General features: G+C 51.2%; 1 protein-coding gene across 2 annotated transcripts in view; it reads right to left on the minus strand.

Annotated features, from left to right (window-relative positions):
• The window catches only part of PRKCB (protein kinase C beta), a 318,005-nt gene that overhangs the window by 65,651 nt on the left and 224,745 nt on the right, over positions 1–27,609 (minus strand). For both annotated transcript variants that reach the window (XM_066275842.1, XM_066275841.1), the window contains exons 8-9: positions 25,563–25,659; positions 15,583–15,729 (exon numbers count right to left, since the gene is read on the minus strand). In XM_066275842.1, the coding sequence (XP_066131939.1) occupies positions 15,583–15,729; positions 25,563–25,659 (244 nt within the window). The remainder of the gene's footprint in view (positions 1–15,582; positions 15,730–25,562; positions 25,660–27,609) is intronic.

A 27,609-nucleotide genomic window follows, 5' to 3' on the forward strand; every position in this document is an offset into this window, starting at 1 on the left:
CACCTCATAAGATCATTGTGAGCCCTGGCCGGTTGGCTCAGTGGTAGAGCACAGGCCCAGTGTGTGGAAGTCCCGAGTTTGAGTCCTGGCCAGGGCACACAGGAGAAGCACCCATCTGCTTCCTCACCCCTTCCTCTCCCCCTTCTCTCTCTCTTTTCCTCTCCCACAGCCATGGCTCAAATGATTTGAGTGAGTTGGCCCTAGGCACTGAGGATGACTCCATGGCCTCTGGCCTTAGGTGCTAAAATAGCTCGGTTGCCAAGCAATGGAGTACTGTCCCCTAGTGGGCTTGCCTGGTGGATTCTGGTCGGGGCACATGCAAGAGTCTGTCTCTCGGCCTCCCCACCTCTCACTTAATTAAAAAAAAAAATTTTTTTTTTTTTGTATTTTTCTGAAGCTGGAAACGGGGAGAGACAGACAGACTCCCACATGCGCCCGACTGGGATCCACCCAGCACGCCCACCAGGGGGCAACGCTCTGCCCACCAGGGGGCGATGCTCTGCCCCTCCGGGGCGTCGCTCTGTTGTGACCAGAGCCACTCCAGCGCCTGGGGCAGAGGCCAAGGAGCTATCCCCAGCGCCCGGGCCATCTTTGCTCCAATGGAGCCTCGGCTGCGGGAGGGGAAGAGAGAGACAGAGAGGAAGGAGAGGGGGAGGGGTGGAGAAGCAGATGGGCGCTTCTCCTGTGTGCCCTGGCCGGGAATTGAACCTGGGACTTCTGCACGCCAGGCCGATGCTCTACCACTGAGCCAACCGGCCAGGGCAAAAACAATTTTTTTTTTAACAAAAATAAATATATAAATAAGATCATGGTGAAGATGAAGTGAACAATGCATAGAAAACAGTTGGGACAGTCCTCAATGCACAAAATACATTCCCCACCCCTGCCGTGGTTTTCAGTGAGGTCAGCTCAGGATGAGAAACCAGACGGGGTGTGGAGGACCTGAAATAAACTAAGGCACGTTTGAGCATAGAGACCGCTTGCATTTGCACATTCAGAATATTCACCACAGTATCAGACGATCAGAACCTGCAGGTTTCTGCTCGCTGGTTTGTTTCAGATTGCAGGTTACGCCGTTAGTGACCGGGGACTCATCTCGCCAGAGCTGTGTGTTTCGGGATCAGCACACAGAGATGCAGTGGAGGTGGGTGCGGAGGGCAGGAACCACGACAGCACAGTAATTGGACCCGTGGCCATGAATTATCACCTGAGACGGGGCTCCCATGCTAACAGGCAGGCGCTTCTGGTCTTTCAACGAGAGGTCCAGATTTAACTCTGTATTATATTATATTCCCCCCCCCCCAAGCTGCCAGACAGCGCTTTAAAGAATACGCAGACAGAGGCTGCCGCTCTGGCCTGGGTACCAGACGGGCCAATGTTCTTGTCTTTTCCTCAGGGAGACTGCGCCGGCCACACTGGCTTTCTGAGTCTGTCCTGTCACCTCCCCGATGGCTGCACAGAAAAGTGTCCCCGGGCCCTGGCCAGTTGGCTCAGCGGTAGAGTGTCGGCCTGGCGTGCGGGAGACCCGGGTTCGATTTCCAGCCAGGGCACATAGGAGAAGCGCCCATTTGCTTCTCCACCCTTCCGCCGCGCTTTCCTCTCTGTCTCTCTCTTCCCCTCCCGCAACCAAGGCTCCATTGGAGCAAAGATGGCCCGGGCGCTGGGGATGGCTCTATGGCCTCTGCCCCAGGTGCTAGAATGGCTCCAGCCGCAACGGAGCAACTGCCCCAGAGAGGCAGAGCGTCGCCCCCTGGTGGGCGTGCCGGGTGGATCCTGGTCAGGCACATGCAGGAGTCTGTCTGTCTGCCTCCCCGCTTCTCACTTCAGAAAAATATACACACACACACACACACACACACACAGACAATCAGAACCACAGATGAGAGGCTGGCTCTCTGGGACCCCAGTGACAACAGGGCTCCCTGCATGGGGCAGGGAGCTAGCGAGCAGGCTGGAGGAAAGCAAGGTGCTTGTCTGCAGGGACACACACACAGCAAGGTGCCTGTCTGCAGGGTCACACAGCCACAGCCGACGTGCCCATGTACACATGTGGATCCCCGCTGCTAACAAGGTTGAAATTAGGACAGACTCCCACCGTGGGAGCGCCAAGACCTTGGAAAAGGCTGTTGTCAGTGTTTAAAGTAAGCAGACTTTCATCTCCTCGGGCAGTTTCTTCCTGTGGAAACTCAGTGCTGTGCTGCGTTCCAGCAGAAGGCGCTGTCATCGGGGGCTGTGAGCTCTGACTGCTGTCTTGTGCCCAAACCCAAAGCTCACGTGACTCGCCCAAGGAGGATTTATGGGGAGACATGTTTGGAGGTTCTGAGGGACATTCTGGTGGGGTGCTGGTGCCAGCATCCAGGACCAACCTCACCAAACACACTTAGCACAGCGTGTGTGTGTGTGTGTGTGTGTGTGTGTGTGTGTGAAAGGGAAACATGATCATTTTAGGGGCACAGAACCCTGTTTTTTTTTTTCTTTTCATTTTCTGAAGCTGGAAACAGGGAGAGACAGTCAGACAGACTCCCGTATGCACCCGACCGGGATCCACCCAGCACGCCCACCAGGGGCGACGCTCTGCCCACCAGGGGGCGATGCTCTGCCCATCCTGGGCGTCGCCATGTTGTGACCAGAGCCACTCTAGTGCCTGAGGCAAAGGCCACAGAGCCATCCCCAGCGCCCGGGCCATCTTTGCTCCAATGGAGCCTTGGCTGCGGGAGGGGAAGAGAGAGACAGAGAGGAAAGCGCGGCGGAGGGGTGGAGAAGCAAATGGACGCTTCTCCTGTGTGCCCTGGCCGGGAATCGAACCCGGGTCCTCCGCACGCTAGGCCGACGCTCTACCGCTGAGCCAACCGGCCAGGGCAGAACCCTGTTTTAATTTCTTTTAGAATCACAAGAAATAGATATACATTTAGGTGGAAGAAAAGGCTCTCTAACAGAACATTAATACATTTGTCCCCATCATAACGCAATCAGAAGATAGAATTTTTAACTCTTTTTCCAAGTGAAAGGAGGTACCCACAGATGTCCTTACTCAGCTCTGTCACAGTTTTGAAATTGCTGTCTCAAAAAAAAAAAAAAAAAAGATTCGCAGTTGGTGGAGGTGAGTGGACCCCAAAGTAGAGAAGTGGGTGATGGGAAGAGGCCACTGGAATTCACGAAGCTGAGGTTCAAGTCCCGGTCCTGCCTGTCCCCCGCTGCCTGGTCCTGGGGAGCTCGCTCAACCTCTGCGACTTACTGTTTCCACAGAGGCACACAGGGTCCTCGGGCTACGAGTCTCAACATAGGATATTTCCAGCTTACGATGCTCAGTCCCATAAAAACTTTAAAAAATTGAGATGTGAGTGTTCTGGCTTATGTCATTAGCGTCATACTCACAGACTATGTGGGTGAACCACTTTGGTTAGAAGATGTCATCAACCTTCCAGACGAGCCTGGAACAATTCTCTAAGAAGGTGGAGAGGCCTGCACCAGATCCTGCACCCTCTATATCAGCTGCTTCTCGAAATGAAACACCTGTCGTACAGGTAGGATCATCCCCAGTGTCTCCTGCCTGTTCCTTAGACAATCCTGGTTCACCTGACCCAGTGTCTCCAGCACCTGCTGCAGGTTCTCCTGCCTCTCCAGCTCCCTCCTCCCCATAGGCCCCTCTCTCTCACCTTGCAGTGTCCCCTCTAGGGTGCCAGCCAACCACAGGAATAAAGGGAAGGATGTTTTTTTATCACTCATTTTTTTTTGTCATTTTTTCTGTTACTACAGTATAGTGTACAGGACAGTATAATTATGTCCTTTTCCTTTTTTCTATGGCTTAGTTGTGTTTTTATATTCTAGATGATGATGTTACTACTGTGTTAGGATAGGTGAGTGACGTAGGCTAGGGCGTGTTTCGACTTATACCAGAATTCAGGTTACATCACTGTCGCGGGAATGGAGCTGTGTCGTCACCTGAGGACCCCCTGTCATAGGGTTAATATCAGTAACTGCCTTGCAGAGCCGTGGTGAGAATTATTGTGATGTCATGAATGTGAATCCAGGCTCCCTGGCAGTTAGTATGAGCTCAATACAAGTCGGAGGCAACGGGGTGGGCGAGTGGGACGGGAGGCAGAGTTAGCGAGGGTTAGAAACAGGGAGGTGAGTGTAGAAGAGAAACCAGCAGAGGAGTCGCTGCACCCGCGAGGCAGGGCTGCCCCATGCCCCGGAGGAGCCCGTGAGCTGAAGCCTGCCCCGGAGGCACGAAGCGCAGAGACCAGAGGAGTGAAGCCCAGTCTCTCAGGATTCCTCCCAGGAATCCCTGCTGACGGCTCCAGGTTCCAACGTGCGCTGACACACAGATGAGTGATGGGCAGGCGCAGGGGGTGAGGGAAGAACAGACAGCCCGGAGCTGCCATCACCACCGGCATGCGGTTTGTCTCACAGCAGAGGCTCCGAGAAACACCAGGAGAGGCGTGAAAACTCTGCTTAGCACTTAAAAAAGGAAAACAGAGAGGGGAACGTGAGGAAATCAGAGGGCAAAAGAGTGGACCTCCCCAAATATATCTGCAGCACGGGGAGGTGACCACCGTGTGGACCAGGGTGTGTTCAGTGTCTGCAATCAGGAACCCACGAGAACACACACATCTGAGCACACACAGCTGGTCAGTTAAATGCCACTCACTAGCTGTATGGTTTTAGCAAGTTATTTCCCCTTTCTGCATCTCACTTCTTCATCTGTAAAGTGGGGAGAATAGTAGCTACAGTATAGTTTAAGTAAGAGCCTGTGCAGATAAAGCACTTACAACAGAGACTGACGTACACTAAGGACACAACACGTCAGATATTATCATGACCATCACCACCACCATCATCACCACCACCATCACCACCACCACCATCACCACCATCATCAGCATCACCACCACCATCAGCAGCACCACCACCACCACTATTATCACCATCATCACCATCATCACCACCATCACCACCACCATCACCATCACCATCATCATCACCATCACCACCACCATCACCACTACCACCACCACCATCATCACCACCACCATCACCACCACCACCATCACCACCATCATCAGCATCACCACCACCATCAGCAGCACCACCACCACCACTATTATCACCATCATCACCATCATCACCACCATCACCACCACCATCACCATCACCATCACCATCATCATCACCATCACCACCACCATCACCACTACCACCACCATCATCACCATCACCATCACCATCACCACCATCACCACCACCACCACCATCAGCAGTACCACCACCACCATCACCATCACCATCACCACCATCACCATCACCACCACCATCAGCAGTACCACCACCACCATCATCACCACCACCATCACCATCATCACCACCATCATCACCATCACCACCACTACCACCATCACCACCATCACCCCCACCACCACCATCATCACCACCACCACCACCACCACCATCATCACCATCACCACCACCACTAGGACATGTGGTCCAGGAGGACAGATCATTTTGAATGTTTTGTTTACAGTCATGTCCTTTGTACCTAGAAGAGTGCCCGGCACATAGTAGATGCTCAATAAATGCTTCTTAAGTGAACAAATCCTTACGTGTGCCCGTCAGAAGGCAGGTCCTATAAGAGTGGGGAAGTCCTCCCTGGAATGGGAGTCCAATCTTAGCCCCCGTTTCTCTCCCTCGTGTCTTCCCTCTGCTGTCATAAGCAGCCACCACACCTTGGATGCAGATTTGGGGTGTTAGGAGCTAGGCAGTCACTGATAACTGAGAGACAGGTGTTTCCAACGTGGCTGAGGGCAGAAGTCACAGTGCCAAAGGAGGGGCGTGGGCAGGAAGTGGACATTTGCAAACCCGAAAACAGCAGCTTGAGTCTCTGGATGGAGTCAAGGAATAAAGGACAGAGAAGGGAAGGTCAAGGTCACAGGAAAGATTCTTAAAGGAACAGGAAATGTTGAGTGTGCCCCTCACTTCGAGGAAAGAATACGGGGGACAGAAAAGATCAGAGATGCTCTGTCCCTTCCAGAAACGAACAAAACCTGTAGCAAAAATACTTCATGTTCTGAGAAATACCACAGTCACTAAAATGCCAAATGGTCATTGTGAGCGGAAGACCTTAAGATGATTTTTCACAAAATGCGGTCCTTGGACCAGCAGCAGTATGAAGACAAAAATTACTTTCCTTTTAATAAGCTCTTCGAAAGCTCATTAGAATGAATATATAACAGGCAGGTCAAGCCTGTGGGTCTCATCTAAGTCATTGCTTCAGGCAATGCTAGGAAGAAAAAAAAAGGAAGTCAACTAAATCAACTGAAAGAAAAATATTTAAGATAGTATAAAGCTGCTATATGTATGGCAAAAATTAAAAAATTAAAAAAAAATACACAGCTGCATGAATAACTAATACTTAGGAAACTTGGCCAAGGCTGGGCTCAACCCTGCCACACACTCTGAATTTTGAGCTCAAGGAATGTGTGTCAGCACCTTGGAGAGCAGCACACAAGGTTCCATGTCTCTTAGGAGGGTCCCAGAGGAAGGGGCCCCAGCCTCACCCTCAGTGGCATGCTTAGCGACAAGCAGGCCCCCAAGCCTGAGCTGAGAAGGCTTAAGATTTTTGTTTGTTTGTTTGTTTTGTATTTTTCCAAAGTTAGAAGCGGGGAGGCAGACAGACTCCCACATGCGCCCGACAGAGATCCACCTGGCATGCCCACCAGGGGGCGATGCTCTGCCCATCTGGGACGTTGCTCCATTGCAACCAGAGCCATTCTAGTGCCTGAGGTGGAGGCCATGGAGCCATCCTCAGCACCCAGGCCAACTTTGCTCCAATGGAGCCTTGGTGTGGGAGAGGAAGAGAGAGACAGAGAGGAAGGAGAAGGGGAGGGGTGGAGAAGCAGGTGGGTGCTTCTCCTGTGTGCCTTGGCCGGGAATCGAACCTGGGACTTCTGCATGCCAGGCTGACGCTCTACTGCTGAGCCAAAGGCTTAAGTTTTTGTTCTCACCCCTCGGCTTCCAATTTCACGGCATCTTAGAGGTACACTGGGCAACAGGCCTGAAGTGGGGCTTCCTGACGCGACGCATGTCACTCCTGGGCCGCCCAGTTTCTTTTAAAAGCTCCCCCCCCTTTTTTTTCTTTTAATTTCAGAAACTCACTTCTTCCTACTTGATTTATTTCTCGCTTTTGCTAGGCTTCAAGAAAAGCAGCACCCACCCCTGGAATGTTCCCCGATTGGAACACAGGAAAATATCACCGAGAGGAAAAGAGCTTGACGTCTTCTGTGTGTGCGCGCGGGGGGTGGGGGAGTGGGGGGGAGGAGATGGGATACATGGGGAGTTAGTTCTAAAGGGGAAGGTCAGAAGTTCTCTCGGGTCCCCAGGAAAAACTCCAGCAGAAGCTGAGAGCAGGGAGTGTGGCTGAGACCCCCTGGCTTTCCCCCCAAAACTCCTCTCCCGGCACCCCTGGCCCGAGGCTCGCCCCGAGGCACGGCAGTCTGACTAAACTCTAACCCCGGGGAGGCAGAAGCCATGGGTGCCACGTCCGAATGAAGACTTCGTTCTAATTCCATTTCATTTTAATTTTTTTTTAATCATTTCTCTTTCTCCAAACCAAAGACTTGTAAGAAGCAACTTGTGCCTCCTCCACACACACACACACACACGCACACACACACACCCGCCCTCGGAATGCAGACAGAAATCAAGGCCACAGAGATCCAGGGAGGCACGCGAGATGGAGAGAGCTCGGGCCCCTGAACCACCATATGGGGAGTGTGGGCGAGGCCGGGAACACCCACCCTGTCCTGGAACAGAGTGCGGATGAGCCGGATGAGCCGGTACACATGGGGGGTGGGGTGGGGGAGGAAGGGCAGGACTACAGCATCCAGCCCGGCTAACAAAGGAGCTCAGGCATCCCGGCTGCCACGCAGCTCTGCCAAGCCTGGACTAGGGTGCGGCCAGAGAGAGAGAGAGAGAGGAGACATTGGGAGATCTTCACGGACTCCTCGCGTATTAGCGCGCCCTGGGCTCTGCTACGGGAACCTCCCCAGCCTCAGCTCCCGCGGGACCTCGTGCCACTCATCAACGCAGCAGCCCGTTAGAGCTGTGTGACTTTTTTTTTTTTTCAGAAGCTGGAAACGGGGAGAGACAGACAGACTCCCACATGCGCCCGACCAGGATCCACCCAGCACGCCCACCAGGGGCGATGCTCTGCCCCTCTGGGGCGTCGCTCTGCCGCGACCAGAGCCATTCTAGCGCCTGGGGCAGAGGCCAAGGAGCCATCCCCAGCGCCCGAGCCATCTTTGCTCCAATGGAGCCTTGGCTGCGGGAGGGGAAGAGAGAGACAGAGAGGAAGGAGGGGGTGGGGGTGGAGAAGCAAATGGGCACCTCTCCTATGTGCCCTGGCCGGGAATCGAACCCGGGTCCCCCGCACGCCAGGCCAACGCTCTACCGGCTGAGCCAACCGGCCAGGGCCACTTTTTTCTTTTATTCATGTGTCCACCCCCATGGGGTTTCCAAGTGTGCGTTTTTCAATATGCAGAGGCTAGCGGGCTTATCTGTGCTCTTCACTGTACCAACGTGTGACCTGGCAGTGGTCAAAAACAGCGGATTCTGGTTTAATGACACATACGCTGAAGAGTGGAGGGGGCCACTGTGCCCGTATCCCCAACTTGCTCTGAAATGCATGAGAAACGGTGTTGGGGACCGAGTAAATAAACAGGGTATTTCTGCACTCTGGACAGAGGTGGCTGGGCCCAAACCCCACCTCACCTGCCTAGTTAACAAAGAGCTACACCTGGTTCTCATTTGTCTCACCCGGGTTCTCCAGAGAAGACTGGAAGCTACTTTCTTATGAGTGTAAAGTAGATTTGGATGGTATGGTGGGGGTTGTCTTTGAGTTGCCTTGGAAACTTAATTGAATTTCCAATGGACAACATTTTTTCTATGAATAAAAGTGGATGTGTTGCCCTGGCCGGTTGGCTCAGCGGTAGAGCGTCGGCCTGGCGTGTGGGGGACCCGGGTACGATTCCCGGCCAGGGCACATAGGAGAAGCGCCCATTTGCTTCTCCACCCCCCCTCCTTCCTCTCTGTCTCTCTCTTCCCCTCCCGCAGCCAAGGCTCCATTGGAGCAAAGATGGCCCCGGGCGCTGGGGATGGCTCCTTGGCCTCTGCCCCAGGCGCTAGAGTGGCTCTGGTCGCGGCAGAGCGACGCCCCAGAGGGGCAGAGCATCGCCCCTGGTGGGCATGCCAGGTGGATCCCGGTCGGGCGCATGCGGGAGTCTGACTGTCTCTCCCCGTTTCCAGCTTCAGAAAAATAAAAAAATAAATAAAAATAAAAAAAGTGGATGTGTTTCTGGGAGCAGGGACCTTAAGGCTAAGGAAGAGTAGAGACTGTTTGCCATGGCGTCCTCCTGAACTCGTGTGTGTGTGTGTGTGTGTGTGTGTGTGTGTGTGTGTATCTTTATGTCCCTGCCTATCATTTATTTCAATTCCATACCTTTTCCTGTTCAAAGACCCCGTAATAGACTCGTCGTGGCTGAACCGCGATAATTGGCGCCCATACGTGTGGCCATCGAATAAGGGAAAGAGGAGAGGTGATGGAACTCCCCAGAAGTGTGCGCACGAAGTAAGTATTATATCTTCTAGAGAGTGAAGCTTTTAAGTAGAGTTTGGGGGAAGAGTATAATAATAAAGTCACACGAAGTTAGTATAAAGCTTCTAGAGAGTGAAGCTTTTCAGTAGAGTTTGGTGAGAAAGTATAATAATAAATAATTCAAGAGAAAACTAAATATGGGAGTTGTAGGATCAAAAGTGAGGGACCTTTTTCTTGTACAAATGTTTTTATTTGAGAAGAAGCTGTTTGAACAGAATGAGGTAGAAACAGAGGAATGTAAATATGAGAAAAACTCGGAGTCTGAGAATAACTCGGGAGATGAGACTATCACAGCTGTGGCCATTTTAAACTCTGTGCCTCCGCAGCTCTCTGCTCCCAAAGTCTTTGTCTCAGACCCCTGGAGATCCCCACTCCAACAAGCTTTGGATCAGGCTCGAGATGCAAGGTAAAAAATGGAGGAATTCAGCAATATTAGGCAAAGTCCTGATGAGCAGCAATATCAAGAATTTGTTCCACGGCTGATTCTGGCAGTTGGAAGAACAGTGATAGAAAAAGAAGTTTATATCAGAATATGCATTGATGTTGGGACTTCATACATGCAAGGTCTTGCTTTTGCCACAGCCCTTAAGGTGAGGATTTCAAGAATTTTTGATAAAAGGCAGGACAAATGAAAGAAAAAAGGTCAGGGAAATACTTCTGCCTGTGAATCTTGTTTCCAATGCAGCAGCTAGGTTGGGCCCAGACTGGCAGAGGCTGCAGCCCAGGGGAAGGTAAAGCAGGGAGGTGAATGGGGAAGCCTTCCCACCCTGGTAAACTAGGTCTGCTGCTCAGCTGGGGTTGAGGTGGAGGCTTTCGGCGGCCCACGACTCAGCATGATTAGTCTAGGCCGCCAGTTGCAGCAGCTATTAGAATTTGGGATTTAGTAAATAAAAAGACGTAAGAGTTTGGGGAAATTACAACTTTTTCCCATTATTCTCTAACTCTCTCTAAACCAGGGGTCTCAAACTCAACTCAGCATGTGGGCCGCAGAGCAAGATCACAGCCGTTCGGCGGGCCGCACTAGGTCTACAAAAGGCAACTGTGACGCAACACTTTTCAGTGTCACAAAACGACCAGAAACTGTAGTTCGCATCACAACTGCTGTTAACTAAGCTAATATCTAGCTAGGATGCTAGAGAAATGAAAAATACAAGTAGGCCCCTAGGCTTACTTAATTTTATCCAAAATATTTTGAACTTCGTGGATTAGTCTGTGGGCCGCACAAAATTATTCGGCGGGCCGCATGCGGCCCGTGGGCCGCGAGTTTGAGACCCCTGCTCTAAACTATCATTTTATTTCTTTCCTGCTCCATGCCTGGAAAGAGGGCGAAGGGGAAGCCTGTTTGGACATGCCTAAACAAAAATCTCATACGGCCGACTTGAGATTTTTCAAGAGAGATTTCTGTTTAGTATTTATCCTTACCACACTGCTATTAAAATAGCCCTCGGTAAGATCAAGCAGGCCACATGCTAATCTCTAAAAATCCCGGATTTCACTCTTGATTTGTGGAATTGTATGTGAAGTCTCTGTTTAATGTCCAAAGGTCTCTGTTTTGAAGGCCCGAATTAAGTTTATGCGTGCAAAAATTGGAAATGCCGGCTCTAATATTGTAAAAATAAAATATCATCCCTACAAATTTAAAAAAAAATTTAATTAGAACAAGTAAAGCACGCTCATTAAAATTTAAATAAAATGAAACCTAGATCCTAAAGACTTCCTAATTCGGCCAAACTGCTCCCAGCTAAAGTTGCTGCAGCTACAAAGCTTGAAGCAGGGTGGATTTGCTTAACAAAGGTGTAAATTTTTTTTTTTACTCTTTGAATTGTCTGTTGACTGATTGGGTGTGTTTTGATGGGTGTGGGAATGTTGCTTAAAAGTGCATTTGCTGTATTTTGTTAGAGGTTGGCATTGAGACGGGTGTTTCTTGCAGTTTTTGAGGTCAAGGTGTTGTGAAATGTACTCAATAAATGCTTAAGGGTCAATTGTAAAAAAAAAAATGGGGTGGGGGGGGGTCAGATCCTGGAACTCCTGCAAATCTATTTACTTTGAAGAATTTCTTTTGAATGCTGATGTACAGGAGATGCCAGGCCTCTTTCTTTTGCAAATTTCTACCCTCTTTTTTATCTCTTTCTGAATAGTTCCAGATGTACAGAAAAGATTTATATAGGCAGATGTGGACTCTCAAAACCCTCAGCGAGATCTTCTGAGCATGGCTTCCGAGGTCTGTAATGACCAAGAGGAAAAGAAAAGGCAGACAGAGCCCAAAAGAGATCAGGAAAAATACCAGCTCCTGGCACACACCCTTAAAGGCTCCAACGCCCCAAAGGGGCCTCATAGGACTCATCAGGGCCCTGCTTCAAGAGTGAAAGGGAAGGTCATTGAGCTAAAGCCTACCAGGCTTCTCGGCCCCTACCAGGGCTATACCTTTGCTGTGGGACACTGGAAAGGACACTGGAAGTTGCCCCCTCACTCCTCTAAGGGAGGGTTCAGTCTCTTCCAGCCCTGCTCCAGCTACCTGTGACCTGACCTTGCCCAGCCTGCTGGGACTTGCCACTGAAGGCTAAAGGTGCCCAGGGCCATCAGCCTCATCTCATTTCACCATGGATGAGCCTGGGTATTTCTTCCAAGTAGCAGGTAAACTGATCTCATTTCTTGTGGACATGAGGGCCACTTACAATGCCTTGCCTGAATATTTGGATTTTTATTCATCCCTCGAAGATCTTTGTGGGTGTTGATAGTCTTTATTTTCTGCTGCTTTGTTTAATATATAGTGTTTCCTTTACTCCTCCTGCCTTAATGCCCCATGCCTATTTTAGGCTCAGACCTGCTCCTAATTTAGATGAATTTACCTCTGCCACCCAGCACAGTGTATCCCAAGGTTCTCTTCACCACTCTACGATTGCAGAGCTCCAGGGAAAGCACCCTGGGTTCATCTCTAAAACAGAAGCTCCATCTCCATACGTGCTGCAGATGGCTTCTCCAATCTATCTCAATCGTTATCAGCTAGAAGCAGTGGTCACTGGGACTTGGACTCTAGCTGCAAAGTGTGGCAATGTGACCACAACTCCAGTGCCTTGTGGACTTTTCCTGAATGTGTGTGACTCCCGCTCCTGTGTGGGACAGTTCTCAGACTGAAGTGGGGTTGGGTTACATTTACAAATAATATGAAGCGATGATGGTGTCAACATGAACTTGGTGAAATTACATTAACATGTTAAGGACATTTAAGACTGTAAGAATTTTATTAGAGATCCTGTTGAATTAGTTAAGACTTTGCTTGATAATCTAATAAGCTCTAATTACTTAATTGTATTAGGATACTTGTTATAGTATCTGTTAGCATTGGCTATTTCAATTTTGTTGTTTCTTTTAGAGTTTTCCAGTCTGCCTCCAAATCGGAACATGGGAATTCAGATGAGTATGAATCACAGCACACAAATTGAAGTTTTAAAAAATAAAAATAAAAAGGGGAATATGTTGGGGACCAAATAAATAAACAGGGTATTTTTGCAATGTGGACAGAGGTGGCTGGGCCCAAACCCCACCTCATTTGCCTAGTTAACGAAGAACTACACCTGATTCTCACTTTTCTCACCCATGTTCTCCGGAGGAGGCTGGAAGCTGGTTTCTTATGAGTGTAAAGTAGATTTGGATGGTATGGTGGGAGTTGTCTTTGAGTTGCCTTGGAAACCTAATTGAATTGCGACGGACCACATTTTTCCTATGAATAAAAGTGGATGTGTTTCTGGGAGCAGGCACGTTACGGCTCAGGAACAGTAGAGGCTGTTTGCCGTGGTGTCCTCCTGAACCTGTGTGTGTATATATATATCTTTAAGTCCCTGCCTATCATTTATTTCAATTCCATATCTTTTCCCGTTCGAGGACCCCATAATAGACTCGTTGCAGCTGGACCGTGACAAAACAGGTTAACCTAGTGACATGCAGATGGACAGATGTGTCATAAAGCCCGTGTGGCCCCACGTTAACTGCAGAATCAAGGAGAGGAGTATTGTGGATGATCACTGTATCATTCTTCCAACTTTTCTGAACTAAAAATATATATATATATATTTCCATACTAAAATGTTGGGGGGGGGGAATTCAGTGAGGGTAGAAACCATAAATACATGATATCATCAACCTAAACAGCACCTGTTGGCCCAATGACAGACTCAGAGCAGAACTGAACTCCGGTAATCACACGAAATCCCCGGAGGTAAATTCCGGAAAAGTGTCATGTCCGGCAAAGCGGGAGTCCGTGGCTCACGGAAGCATCAGAAACTGAGAATGACGATAAAACTACAATATTTTAAAAAACAAACAAAAACACCCATTCAATAAGGGAATAATGTATACATCTGAACACTCCGTAACAAAGGTTCTAGAAGGCATGAACCCCAAGGAAGCCAGACCTGCCGGCCAAGAAGCCCTGCTCTCGTAGGAGGACGCCTGCAGGCGCACCCGCTCCCCTGCCCGGGAGAGCCGGCTCCCCCCACAGTTCTCCTAGAAAACGGCTCTGGCCCAGGGCTCCCTCCTCCAGCTCTCTGGCTTTCACGCTGGCTCTCTCCCTTGCATTCCCCACAGGTCTTAGTTCACCAATGACCGCGGCGCCCCAGAGCACGTGTTTTCTGGGCCAGGTCTGATAACAGCGGACCTGAGGGAGGGCAGGGGTCAACAGACGACCCCCGAGATCATCTCCAAACCTTTGGAAGGGGACAGCGACAGCCCCGCGGAGGTCTTCCCTGGAAGGGGATGCGTCTACCTGCCTCGCGAGGCCGCCGGATGTTAACGGCGGGCCGTGGCATGGCGAAACCAGGGAGTGACAAAGGATTACCACCTGGTTCGCAGGATCACACCGGCCGCCCAGTGGGAGGGACAGGAGCTACAGGTCACACGTGTGGAAGCAGTGACACCGCTCAGGGGCGCCCGCAGTGGTCCAGGTGCCGTATATGGTCCGGGTCAGGGTCGCATCGGTGAAGAGGCGGAGAGGACAAGTCGGTGAGTGACGTGCTTTGGAGAAGCACGTGTCAGGACTCGCTCATCGATTACGCGGCCCGGGGCACGAGCCAGGGAGAGGAACCCAAGGGCCCCTCTCAGATTTTCTCTGGAACTCCAGGAAATGGAGAAGCAATGTGTATCTTTTGCCCATCTGAGTTCAGGGTAGGAGATTTATACTAGACATGTTTGCGGCACACAAAGGGATGAAAAGGCTCAGAACAATACTACACAAGTCAAGAATGCTTATAACACCATCTCAGCTCCAGTCAAACGGCACCCCCCCGGGGTCTATAAACGCATCCGGAACCACAGTACGAGTCCCAGGGTCACCCTTTCCAACTGTGCGGCTCTGTGAAAGGAGCTGGCTCCGTTCTCGGCTGCAAGAGCGAACTTTTCCAAAAGGCAAACCTGATCACGTTCCGTCTCTGCTTAAAAACTCCCAGCGGCTCCCCACGGCACTCATTGAGAATACAATCCAAACTCCCTATCACAACCCGCAAGAGGCTGTGTGCGACCAGGCCCTGCCCGTCTCTGCAACCTCACACCCGACTACCTCTCCCTCATTCATGACATCTTGGCCCCCATGGTGCCACATTCCACCACTGCTCATGGTGCCTGGAATGTGTGAAACCCCACCCCCACCCCAGGACCTTTGCACATGCTGCTCTCACTTAGCTCTCTGAATGCACAGCTGGCTCGCTCTCCTCCTCGGGGCTCAGCCTGCATGTCCCCTCCTCACGCAGTCTAAGTGGGCCCCCTTCTGATGTGTTTGCAGCTCGCTAGTCTTTGCCCTCGGCGTTCACTACACGCAGTAGAGAAGACCTATTTCCTTTCTCCCCCTCTCCCTCACCGGACCGTAAACGCCACCTGACAGCAAAGGTCTCTGCCCGGTTAGCCCTTTCCTCCGGAGCGGGCGTGCCCCGGCCGCACCGTACCTTGCCGAAGCTGCCTTTGCCCAGCACCATCAGGAAGTTGAAGTCGCTCAGCTTCATCCGGTCCCTGTTCCCATTGTTGTCAAACTTGGCGACGGTGTTGGTCGTCTTCTCCTCCGGAGCCTTGGTGCCCTGGCCGATCTTGGCCCTCTGGAGGGGGAAGCACAGAGACGCCCCGTTAGGGCTCGAGGATGCCTTTGCAGGGAAGACACCCATAGACACCGCACACTGGGGTTCCTCCCCGCCTCTGCCCTGTGAAAAGCCTGCCCAACGTCGGCTCCGCAAGGCTGAGACCTGGAGGCCATCCTGGGTCCTCCACTGCTCCCACAGCCCTCGCATCTCACCAGGAACGGCCACTTCCTGCTGCTCGCGACCTCTAGAGTCCACCCTCTTTCTACACCTCCCCCTACAGCCAGCACCTGTCACCGCCTCTCCCACGGACAGTCCAGCTTGGTGCCCTCCGCTCTGGGCTTCACCTGCAACCAGAGGGAGCTCCCACTTCCGCACAGCCAACCGAGGCAGTCACCAGCCACCTGCTTAAAAGACTGCAGGGGTGACCCATAACTTTTAGGATAAAGACCTCAAAATCAATATGGCCCAGCATGATTGGGCCCTACCTGGCTCTCCAATCTCATCACTTCTTAGGGTCCTTCTTCTCTGCAACCCAGATTCAGGGCCTTTGTATGAGCTTAGTTGCCCCCCCGTGTCACTTCCTCAGGGAAGCCCTCCCTGATTTCCTATGTCTGGACAAGGTGTCTTCATTTGCTCCCGGCATCCTTTTCACTTCCCATTTATACTGGATGATAATATGTCCATCCACGTGTTTCCCCCGGTGCACTGAACACTGCGAGGACACACACTGCATCTCATTCTCCACAGTTTCCTGGCCAACTAATATACATAGTTTCTGGCTAAATGAATAAATGAATGGGTGAGACCCCTGTCTGTCCCCAGTGCCATGGGGGAGGGACCTTCTCAGGCGAGCAGAAGAACGGTGACTCAGACGGCAGGGAGGGCTCTCAAGCAAGAAGGGAAGGGGAGACTCAGCAGTGAGATCTGCAGCCGCCAGGACCTAGTGACTGGATTTGCTTCCAGGCGTGAGAAAACTGGCATTATGAACGCAGCTTAGACTCCCGACTCGGGCAGGGGACCAGCTGGACAAGCTGTGCCGTCTGGAGCTCTCTGTGCTTCTGTGCCCGACCTTCCCAGACCTCCCTGTCTCACAGAATCAATCACAGGCCACAGGTCACCTGACCCCTCTGCACCTGATGATTTCAGCCCCTTCCCCTTGCTACCACCACACTGGCCTCATTGCTGTTCTCTGAAAGCACCAAACACACTCCTGCCCCAGGGCCTTTGCACTTGCTGTCTCCTGCGCCTGGAGTTCTTTCCCCCAGAGCTCCATCCCCTCTAAGAGAGCTCTTCCCTAAGTGCCTGACATGAAATAGCCCTCAGCAATCTCCCTCCCCCATTCACTTCATTTTCTCTGTATCTCTTATCACCACCTTAAAAGCCAGGTATTTATATGTTTCTTAATTTATTCTTTCTTCTCACACTAGGAAAACAAGCTCCATGAGGGCTGCCCAGCACAGAGAGGCACCCTCTTTAAGAAAATGAGATCATAACATGAACTAATTAATGTATTGCAAAGTTCTCAGCACTATTCCTGCCACTTAGTAGATGCTTGGTGGATGGTCGATATTCTTATTGTTGCATTATTCACTTGTCTTTTGAAGACAAAGAGGCAACAAAAATCTTTCCAAGGTTTCAACTATCAGGGAAGATTCATTCATTCATTCATTCATTCATTCATTCAAGAAATACTTATTGAGTGCCTGCTACATGCCGGGAACTGCCCTAGATTCTGAGGAGCCACCAGGGAGCAAAGCAGACACAGACACTGAACGAGCTTGCATTCCGGCAGGAACTGGAATGTGCCCATTCCTCTGCCCTGTGTCCAAACTGCACGGAGGAGTTATCCTGGTGAAGAACTGGAGTCAGCAGCAGAAACAGTCTTCACGGAGCAGAAAACAAGACCCAGTCCAAGAACTAAAGCGCTCTTGTGTCGGCCGGAGCACAGAGCACACACGGCAGACACGGTCTGGGCGGCAGCCAGAGGGTGAGAAGGACCTCGCCAACCCGTCCGGAAGCTGGCGCTGACTCTGAGCACCCAGGGTTCCCGGAGGGCCTGGGCTCATCCTATCACACTGAGAAGGCCACTCTGGGTTCAGCAGAAACCCACTCAGAGGAGGCCAGTTTGGAAACCATTCGGAAGTGGCTCTGGTCACCGAGGTGAGAAATGGCGGGTCCTGCCCTCGGTGTCTGCAGTGCAGACGGAACGAAGTGCCCTAGTCAGGAGACGGATGTAACGGGCTGCATGTGGACAGGTCAGGAGGAAGGCTCAGCTTCCGTCTGAGCACCTGGGAAGACCGGGGCGCTTTCCACAGAGACGAGATGCGAAGTGGAGGAGGGGCAGGTTTGGGAGTGTGGGCCAGAAGGGAGGGGGGGCTAGTCTGATTTCAGAGTCAGTGGCTTAAAACGGCAAGGGTCATGTCTCCCATGGGTGTGGCTCCACAGTCTTCATTCCATTCGTCATGCTGACAACGCAGCCACTGCTCTTTCTTAGAGAGAGAGAGAGATACAGAGAGGGACAGACAGGCAGGAAGGGAGAGAGATGAGAAGCATCAATTCTTCATTGTGGCACCTTAGTTGTTCATTGATTGCTTTTTCATATGTGCCTTGACCAGGGGGCTACAGCAGAGTGAGTGACCCCTTGCTCAAGCCAGCAACCTTGGGCTCAAGCCAGCGACCTTGGGCTCAAGCCAGCGACACTGCACTCAAGCTGGTGAGCCTGCATTCAAGCCAGCGACCTTGGGGTTTCGAACCTGGGTCCTCAGTGTCCCAGGCCAACGCTCTATCCATTGCACCACCACCTGGTCAGGCCATCTTTTCTTTTCTTTTCTTTTTCTTTTTGTAACTCAGGTTTTAAAGACTGAGGTGGATACAGTAAAATGCCTAATTCTAAGGTGTTTAGTTCTGTGAATGTTGACAAATGGATACATGCAACTAATCCAAACCCCAGTCAAGATACAGAACACTTCCGTCACCCCCGGGAAGTCTCGCGGGCCCCTCCCCACACAGGGGAATCCCTATCCTGACCTCTGCCCTCAGGGGTCAGTTCTGTTTGTTCTTGAACTTCACCTACCCGGGGTCAAGGCATATGACATAAGACATACATAGTTGGTCTCTGGCCAGTTTTCCTGAAACCTGTGGAATTTCCCGGGTGACAGCAGTTGCCAGGAGCACCTTTTGTTCTAGTATTTGGTCTTTGGTCCTGATTCTTAGCATAGAGCTCCTAAAGCCCTTGGAATTTCCTGGGTGATGGGAGCATCTCCTTCCTAATAAGGGGGCTCTTTCGTGGGCTCCTGACTGTCTCCTAAGTGGAGGCTGGTCCCAAACCATGACCAAATACTTGGAAGTTTCCGCCTCCACCTTTTGGGGCTGGAGGTCGAGTTAATAACTGAGAGCGCCTATATGATGAAGCCTCAGAGAAGTCCCTAGACAACGGGGTTTGCAGAGCTCCTGAGTCGGTGAGTACATCCCCACGCCGGGAGGGTGGTGTACCCCAACTCCACGGGGAAAGAGCACCTGCACCTGGGACCCTCCTGGGCCTGTGTAGCTCCTCAGCCAGCCGTTCGTCTGTATCCTTCTTCACCTCCTTTATCACATCATCAGCCAGTCTAACAAAAGTGGCCCCCTGGCTTCTGTGAGCCGTTATAGCAAATTACCAAACCGGGGGGGGGGGGGGGTCTTGGCCAAGCCAGGCAGAAGAGTGGGAGGCCTGAGACCCACTCTGTGTGATTGGAGCCTCACGTGGCTGCAGTCTCGTGGGACTACTCCCTTCACCTGTGGGGTCTGTGCTAACTCCAGGTAATGAGTGACAGAATTGAATTAAATTGTAGGACAGCTGGTCGGTATCTGCAGAGAAGGGGAGCAGTGCAGGCTGTGGAAAACCCACACTTGAACCAAAGCACTGGGAGAGTGAAACAAGTCTTCCTTTTTAGAGGAGGCTGCCTTTAGCATCTGGCTTCTTTGGCTCTCATGGTAACATTGTTGAAATTCATCCCAGCTGTAACATTGTTGAAATTCATCCCCGGCTGCTGCATGACTCAGGGGATTGCTCCTGGGGACTGCTGAGTCATGTTCATCATTTGTGTTCAGTCCTGCTCCCTCGGACAGGTGTTCGGGTTACCTCCCTTTCTGGCTACTAACAAAACTGCTGGAGACAAACCTGGCCAAGTTATTTTCTAGTAAGATATGTTGAGATGGAAGTGTGTCTGGGCCAACCTAGTGTAAATACCCAGTAAGCAGTTGCCCAAGTGGGTCTGGCATTAAGAAACAATAGATGGAGCAGAGACAGAGATCTGGGGCTTACTGGCACAAAGGGGGTAGTTAAAACCTTCAGCTTATCAGGGAGAATGAACATTAGCGCCTAAAGTAGAAGGGGACTGCCGTTTGGGGCCGTGACCTCCCACCATCCCTAGACCTCGCCTTCCAGCCCCCGGAGCTTTCCCAGGCTGTCTGGAACAAAACACTCTCTCCCCTTCCCGCCCTACCATCTCCTTGCTGACTCAGGGCTCCTCGAATGCACACACTCCCTTCTCCGACCTGTGAAGATCCCGGTCCTGACTGTCCCTGGTCCCCAGCCCCCGTGCCAGCCCTTCGGTTTGCATGCCCATCCACCTGCGGGTCCCGGCATGCCCTGTAGCTGAAGCATGACTGAGGAGCTCAATAGCCCCCCAATTTCTCCGAATGACTTGGCTTAAAGAAAAAATTTTTTTTCCTGTCCTTCAAGGAGCAGCCAGTGGCCAACAGCTTCATCCCTTAGTCCTGCAGGTGACCCTGCTTTGCTCTGAACGTGGGGCCAAAAGTCCTCTCTCCATACTTCATTGCAGTTTGCTATTGTGACTTTTCTCATAGATACATGCTATAAACCTATAATGTTCTATGGCCACCGCCCACAAAGTTCATGTTGAAATCTTGACCCCCCAGTGTGATAGCATTGGGGTGGGGGGCTTTGCAAGGTGAGTAGTTCATGAGGGTGGAGCCCTCATGAATGGGATTAGTGCCCTTATAAAAGAGACCTTGAAGAGAGCTCTCTCATCCCTTCCACCATGTGAGAACAATGGGAAATGTGTGTATGTATGTGAACAAACACAGTATATATAGGGTTTTGTATGATCAAGTTTCAGGCATCCACTGGGGGTCTTGGACATACCGCCCACATCTAAGGGAGCACGACTATAGATCTGGCAACACTGGGCCCATCCAGTAAGGCTCAGTGTCTCTGGATGGGACACGCCCTCTATAGGTTACCACTGTCCCCCACACGCCCTGCTGTCTTACACCAAGCTTTTCCCCTTCTTCTTATCTGCCTGGCTCCTGAAAACGTGAGTTTGTGACCCCTGTACATGAGCCTTGGAGGACAAACACTCTGTCCTGTGTCCCCCTGAAAGTCCCCAGTGCGAACCCTAAGAAAAAAAGACACGTACTCAGATAGGCTCCTGGTAGCTAACGGGGCTCACAAACAAACAAACAAACCCAAACAGAGCCTAGCCGCCATTTATGTACAGGGACCTCTCAAGCAAGCTGCAAACTGCACTGAACTGTGTTTCGGCCATGAGCTCACTCTTATAAAAAGAGTTCTTGGAGGAGTCCCAGTTCGACCAATGGGATGGTGGCTCTCCCCACCCAATCAGAGCTGTGCAGCTCAGACCCAGCCAGAGAGGCCCTATTCTGACCAATCAGGACAGTGCCTTTAGACCAATCAAACTGTGAGGATTCCGAGTTCTTATCTGCATGAGGGAAAACCAATCAGGGGCCAGGGGCGGAGACTTCTGTCTTATATGAAGCCGGCTCGCCTGGCTCTAGGAGCCAAAAGTCCTCTCTCCATACTTCATTGCAGTTTGCTATTGTGACTTTTCTCATAGATACATGCTATAAACCTATAATGTTCTATGGCCACCGCCCACAGAACTTTCCACGGCAGACTCCCTGGGGCTAGAGCTGAACCACCAAAGAGATCTTGCCGAGCAGAGCAGAGCAGACGACATCACTGTGTAGCTCTTTACACCAAATCCAGTTTCCTTCTTCTCTGCACCCCAGATTCTCGTTGAATCGGTGCCAATGGCCACTGGTTGATACCAATAACCTCATGCCTAGCAACTGCTCCATCAAAGCAAACGTTTTTGAACGGAGGCTCCTGGTTAAAATCCTCCTCCATCTTGCTGGGCTGGCTCTGCCTTCAGAGACGAAGACCTCACGGTCGCCTCTCCCCGTCTGGGATTTGGAGGCCTACCTAGACCTGGGTGCTTAGAGAGAAAGCTGCACTTCTGAGCCTGTTTCCGGGCTGTGTGTGCTGGGCAGAGTGAAGGCCCCCCAGCAGCCTGCCTCCGGGGCTTCATTTCAGATAGCTAAGGCCTGTCCCGGCTTAAGCTGGACTCCTCTGCCATCCCCATCCCTGCAAGGGGCTCCCACAACGCGCCCGACCAAGCCGGTGGCGGTAGGGACCTCTGATGGCTCCGAGTCCCCACTAGATGTTCCCTGACCCACAGGCAGCCCTTTCCAAGCCAGGCGCACGTCCCAAGCTGTATTTATCCCAAAGGGAACTGATCATAATGACAACCGGACACTTCAAGGCTATAACACACCGGACGCTGTTCTAAGCGTATTACGTCATTCAATCCTCACATGACCTTACGAGGTAAGAAGCGTTGAGCCTCCATTTTACAGACGGAGAACTCAAAAGCTCAGAGCTCTATCAAGTAATTGTCGGTGGCACTCAGCGAGGAGTGGGCAGAGCCTGGGATTCGAAGCCAAGCAGCCCAGCTCTGAAACCACCGGCATAGAATAGGTCAATGGTTTTCAACCGCCGGTCAGAAGTTTCGTATAAACCCAATGATTATAGACTATAATCTTCATACGACATCAAGGTGGTTCACTCTTCCACAGATCAGCACCGGTCTACAGATTGGCAGTGGAAAAACAGTGGAATGGGCAACACTGCACAGATGCAGTCCCATGTGTCCCGCCAAGACCCTGCGGCACACTCCTCCCGGCACCCGGGCTGCTATCCGGGACACCTGCGGCCTGCCTGTGCGCCCACCTCCTGGGTGCCTGGGTAAGCACAGCCCAGGGGCAGGGCACGTTGGAAGTGCTGGCGAGTTAATCTCCCTGCAAGCAGCTCCCGGCCACGAACAGAAGGGAGCAGGTGGAGTTTCAGCTTCCTGTCCCTCGACTAGAAAACCCTGCAGCACACACCAGCCCCCTGCGGGATCTCGAGACCCCAGCTGCCCACGGGGGAGGGGACCTGCCTGACGACACAGGCTTTCCGGGGTCCCTTCCTTCCAGCGCAGCACGTCCCCCTACTCTGTGGGGCTCCCCACCAAAGAAACCACATGCACTCGCCTCCTTACAGTCTGCTGCTGGGGACCCTCAAAGCAGGACAGTGACCCACTGTGGGACGTCAGAAAGTGGCTTAGCCTCTCTGGGCCTCAGTCTTATTGGTAAAAAAAAAAAAAAAAAAAAAAAAAAAAAATATATATATATATATATATATATATATATATGGATAAGAGTATCTATCATTCAGAGCTGTCATGAGGACTGAATTAAATGAGTTAATATTGCTAAAGCACTTAAAGTAATAAATGGCATATAGTCAGCGTTTTATGAAATGTTTTAGAATCTGAGAAATTTTTTTTAGGAAAAAAAAATGTCCAAAAACCTATTCTGAACCATCCAAAATGGTGCCTTCCCTTTTCCTGGCCCATCAGCAAGCCCACAGTCATAAGAAAGCCCCCAACGGAGCCCCCCTCTGACTTCCGGAAATGTACCCCACGTGGCAACTGCACACCCCGCTCACCCGACCGTGAAATTCTACGACTCTAACACCTGCAGCTCGATTTTACCGTCACTCCCAAACTTCTCCAGGTAAGAGACTTGAAAGTCATTTCTGAGTCCTTTGGGGTGCTAACTGGTTATCACACAGGGATTACACATTTCTCACATTCAGGGTCAACTGAAATTCCTCAGTGTCTCAGAACAAATTGGAGACGTGTTTAAAATCAACGACGACGGCCCGGAGCGGTCGCAGTCCAGGCGCCCAGAGCACCTGCGGGCTCCGGCTACAAGGAAGGGCACACGCTCGGTTCCACACGGACAACGCAGCCCGATACTTCAAGCCAGAACCTGGTGCAGACACCTGTTCTCTGCTCACGTAGGAAGCGTGTTCCTTGGTGTTCTGAAATGTCCCCCAGCTCCCCGCTGTGCTAGGACAGAAGAAATCATTTTTGCAAAATTGAGACTTCATTTTTATACAAGAAAATACTGCCCTTGTTTTCGTTTTGTTTTGTTTTTTCTCCCCCAGCGATACACTGTAACACAGCCGCAAAGGGACACATCACCAGGAGGGAGAGGGAAGGAGATGGAAATGTTCTCCGGAAGGACTTGTTTTTATCAAACAGCGTCCAGTCCTGAGCTCTCCGGGGCTCGGGAAGTCCTTCCGTCAACTCCTTCGGTCTTGTTCCAGGATACGGGAATGGCCCTCAGCTACCAAGTTCGGCGGAGAACGACTCGTCAACTCAAGGCCAGCATGCTTAGGCCACTTGTTCCCAAAACGGGATACCCCACTGGGTCAGAACCATCACCCATGGTCCAGGTTTTGTGGAGGGCACAGGCTCCAGACAAGGGTCAACATTCAAGTATTATTTCGGTCAAGTTCAGGGGAAACTACCATGGCCCTGGAAAGAAAGGCAGTAGCCTTGCTGAGGCCAGCACAGCCCTTCCGTCTGGACTGCCACCTGCCTCCCAGCCTTACTTGACCTCCCTCTTGGCTCTCCCTGCTCTCCCCACACTGCCTTTCTGTCAGGCTCACATAGCTGCTGTAATTCCTCACCGCAGGCCCTTTGCACATGCTGTCCTCACTGAATGGAATGTTTTTCTACTTCCTTCCTTGAATAACTTCCACTGTTGTTTCCTTAATGACATCATCCCTGTGCTCTCCAGCAAGGTCACATTTCCCTCTTACGTCCTCCAAGTACCATGGACCTCTCTTCCACAACACTTTACCTGGTCGTATATTTTTTTATTTGCTTGTGTGATGAGCTGATGACTAACAATGGCAATCATCTGTTTTGTTTTCACTATTTCACACTTATTTTTTCAGAGCCCGTAAACCATCACGGCTTATCTAGAACTGGTCATTTTCCCGTCAGACTCAGCATGCGGAGTGTGCGTGAACAAAGCTATGTTTTCCCTCGTGAGGCCGCTTTGACATCGCTCAGGACACAAGTACTAGAAAGAACTCAAACCCATCTTCCCAAAAACGCTCTCTTTGTAAAACCGGGATGTTCCTACAGACCAGTGACGCTTCTATTTATTTGGCCCCACAGAAGGGAAGGGGTTCTTTTCTGAGACAGAGGCACAGCTAGCACTAGGACCAAAGGTCAGAGCCAAAGTCAGGGCTCTTAAGTCTTTGGGGACACACCCCAAATTCACAGAGTGACCAGCACAGTCAGTACCATCTCTCAACACACAGCACCGTCCTGCCAATACACGCAAATCCAGATTCCACCCCTCACCAAGCCCCACTGACTCAGCAGCCTTCAAAATAGTCCACGACTCTGTCCACTTTGACCCTCCTGCATGACCACCCCAGCTGCAAGCCACCACCGACACAACCTAGGCTTGTGAACGAGCACTTCCGAGACAAAGGTCTGAAACTGCATGAAGACCGGAAGGCAGGGAACATTTCCCTAGGGCCTTGAAGGTTCAACAGGAGTTTTCTGGGAGATGGAACATGCACGGCAAAGGCCCAGGGTCACGAAGGCCTTGGGAGACAGCACACCCTACATGCACAGCACAGAGGCACAGAGGCAAAGGCTCCCCCGGCGCCCGGCGACGCAGAGAGACGGACATCTCACCTCGAACTTCTGCCGCAGCTCCTCATTGCCCTCGCTTCCCTCGGGCGGCACAGGCACGTTGAAGTACTCGCCCTCCTCCTGGCTCAGCAGCTTAAACCTATGGGAAGACAAGGGGCCAGGAGAAACCCCGTGACTCGGCTTCACGGCATTTCGTTGGTTAGAATAAGAGAAGGGTGCCTAGGAAAAGCTCTACTTTGAATACCACATCGAGGGCTTTTTTTTGTTTTAGTGTGTGTGTGTACATAGCCAGGTCTGCCGCCTATTTTTATTTCTGTAACTATTCTATGGACATCAGGAAAATGTGCCTTCTATGCTTATAGGACGCAGGTTCTCCCTGTTTCTCTCCCCGCCCCCCCAGGCCACACAACTGTCTTAATCACATCATTCATTACTCCAAGCTTCCCCCCGTTTCCCATCCATGAAGGGTTCTCTTCCTGTGAAAGAACGCTACGCGGATGCCCACGATGATGCAGCCCCTCACGCTCTCGCGGCTCTCCGATTTCATGCACGCCGGCAGCATGCCGGCCGGGCACGCGGGCGTCAGGGTGACTGTGGACTTCACCCCAGGGTGCTGCGGTTCTCTGTGGGGAGAGCCCTCCCCAAGCGCCCATCCTCTGGAGAAATGGAGTCCCTTGTGGTTAGGGACGCGAGCCCTGGAGTCAAACTGTGTCTGGGTCCGAGTCTCACCTCGGTCTCTGCCGCCCAGGATACCCTCGGCTACGTGGGTTAGCCTCCCTGAGTCTTGATTTGTTTTCTCGTCCTTAATTGGAACCGAAGCCTCTTTTTCCCGGGATTATTGTGAAGCGGGATGTGATGTATGTGAAAGTGATAAGCAGTGTCTGGCACTGAGCCAGCGTTCGATAAAAGGCACCTCACCATCACCACTGATATTATTATAAATGAACACAATAGCTTTGTTGTTGTTGTTTTCTGACCACCAAGAGTTTTACACCTAGTCAACGAGATGGGAGTGGGAAAGGGAAAGTGACATTCCACAGACGTGCCAGTCAGCAGGCGGGAAAGAGATCCCAAACTCCTCACTCCAAAAACAGGCTTCCTCACCAAAATTTACAACTCTCATCACATTTTTTTTTCCCATTCACAAAGTATCTTAGACATCTTCTTTTTTATTTTTAATTCAGTGAGAAGAAAGGAGGCAGAGACAGACTCCCACATGTGTCCCAACTGGGATCCACCCGGCATGCCCACTAGGGGGCGATGCTCCACCCATCTGGGGTTGTTGCTCTGTTACTCAGCAACCGAGCTCTTCCTAGCACCTGAGGTGGAGGCCATGGAGCCACCCTCAACTACCTGGGCCAACTCACTCCAAGGGGCCATGGCTGTGGGAGAAGGACAGAGAGAGAGAAAGAGAGAGAAGCAAGAGGAGAAGCAGATGGGTGCTTCTCCTGTGTACCCTGACTGGCAATCAAACCCTGGACATCACAGGCCAGGCCAACGCTTTACCACTGAGCCAACCGGCCAGGGCCTCAGCAGCTTCTAAAAATAGGGGCTAGGTGACTCAAAGCAGAGATGACAATCGGAGCCTCCACAGTTAATATTCAAACCTCTCCTTCCAGGAAATCCCCACTGGCATTACCGAAAGGAACACAAAGATGGGAGAATATCTGTGACTTCTTTGCTAGAGGTCAAGAGGGATGCTCTCCACACAGCAGGGACTTCTTTCTGGGAATTTCCACAAACAAAAGTCATAGTAAAGTTTGTGTGGCAAACTTTATACACCTTTGTGGATTTCACTACTCTGGATATTATTATCTAACACTTTTCACTGAATTCTCTCTCTCTTTTTCTTAACCCTTTGAGCAGTACGAATGTTCTAGTATGTACGTTCTCGTGCCTCCTGACCATCCAGAGTACGATCATACAAAAATTTTTATTTTAAAACTGTATAAGGCAACAGTAAAAAAAAATTCAAAGGTATGTTCTTCTTGTTTCCATAAATTGGTTATCAAACAAACATGATTTTAAGTTAATAAAACTGGAACAGGAACTAATTTCATTTTTTGAAAAAAAAACCCATCTCATTCCC

This window comes from Saccopteryx bilineata, chromosome 4 (genome assembly GCF_036850765.1).
Source record: "Saccopteryx bilineata isolate mSacBil1 chromosome 4, mSacBil1_pri_phased_curated, whole genome shotgun sequence".
In the NCBI taxonomy this organism is placed as follows: Eukaryota; Metazoa; Chordata; class Mammalia; order Chiroptera; family Emballonuridae; genus Saccopteryx; species Saccopteryx bilineata.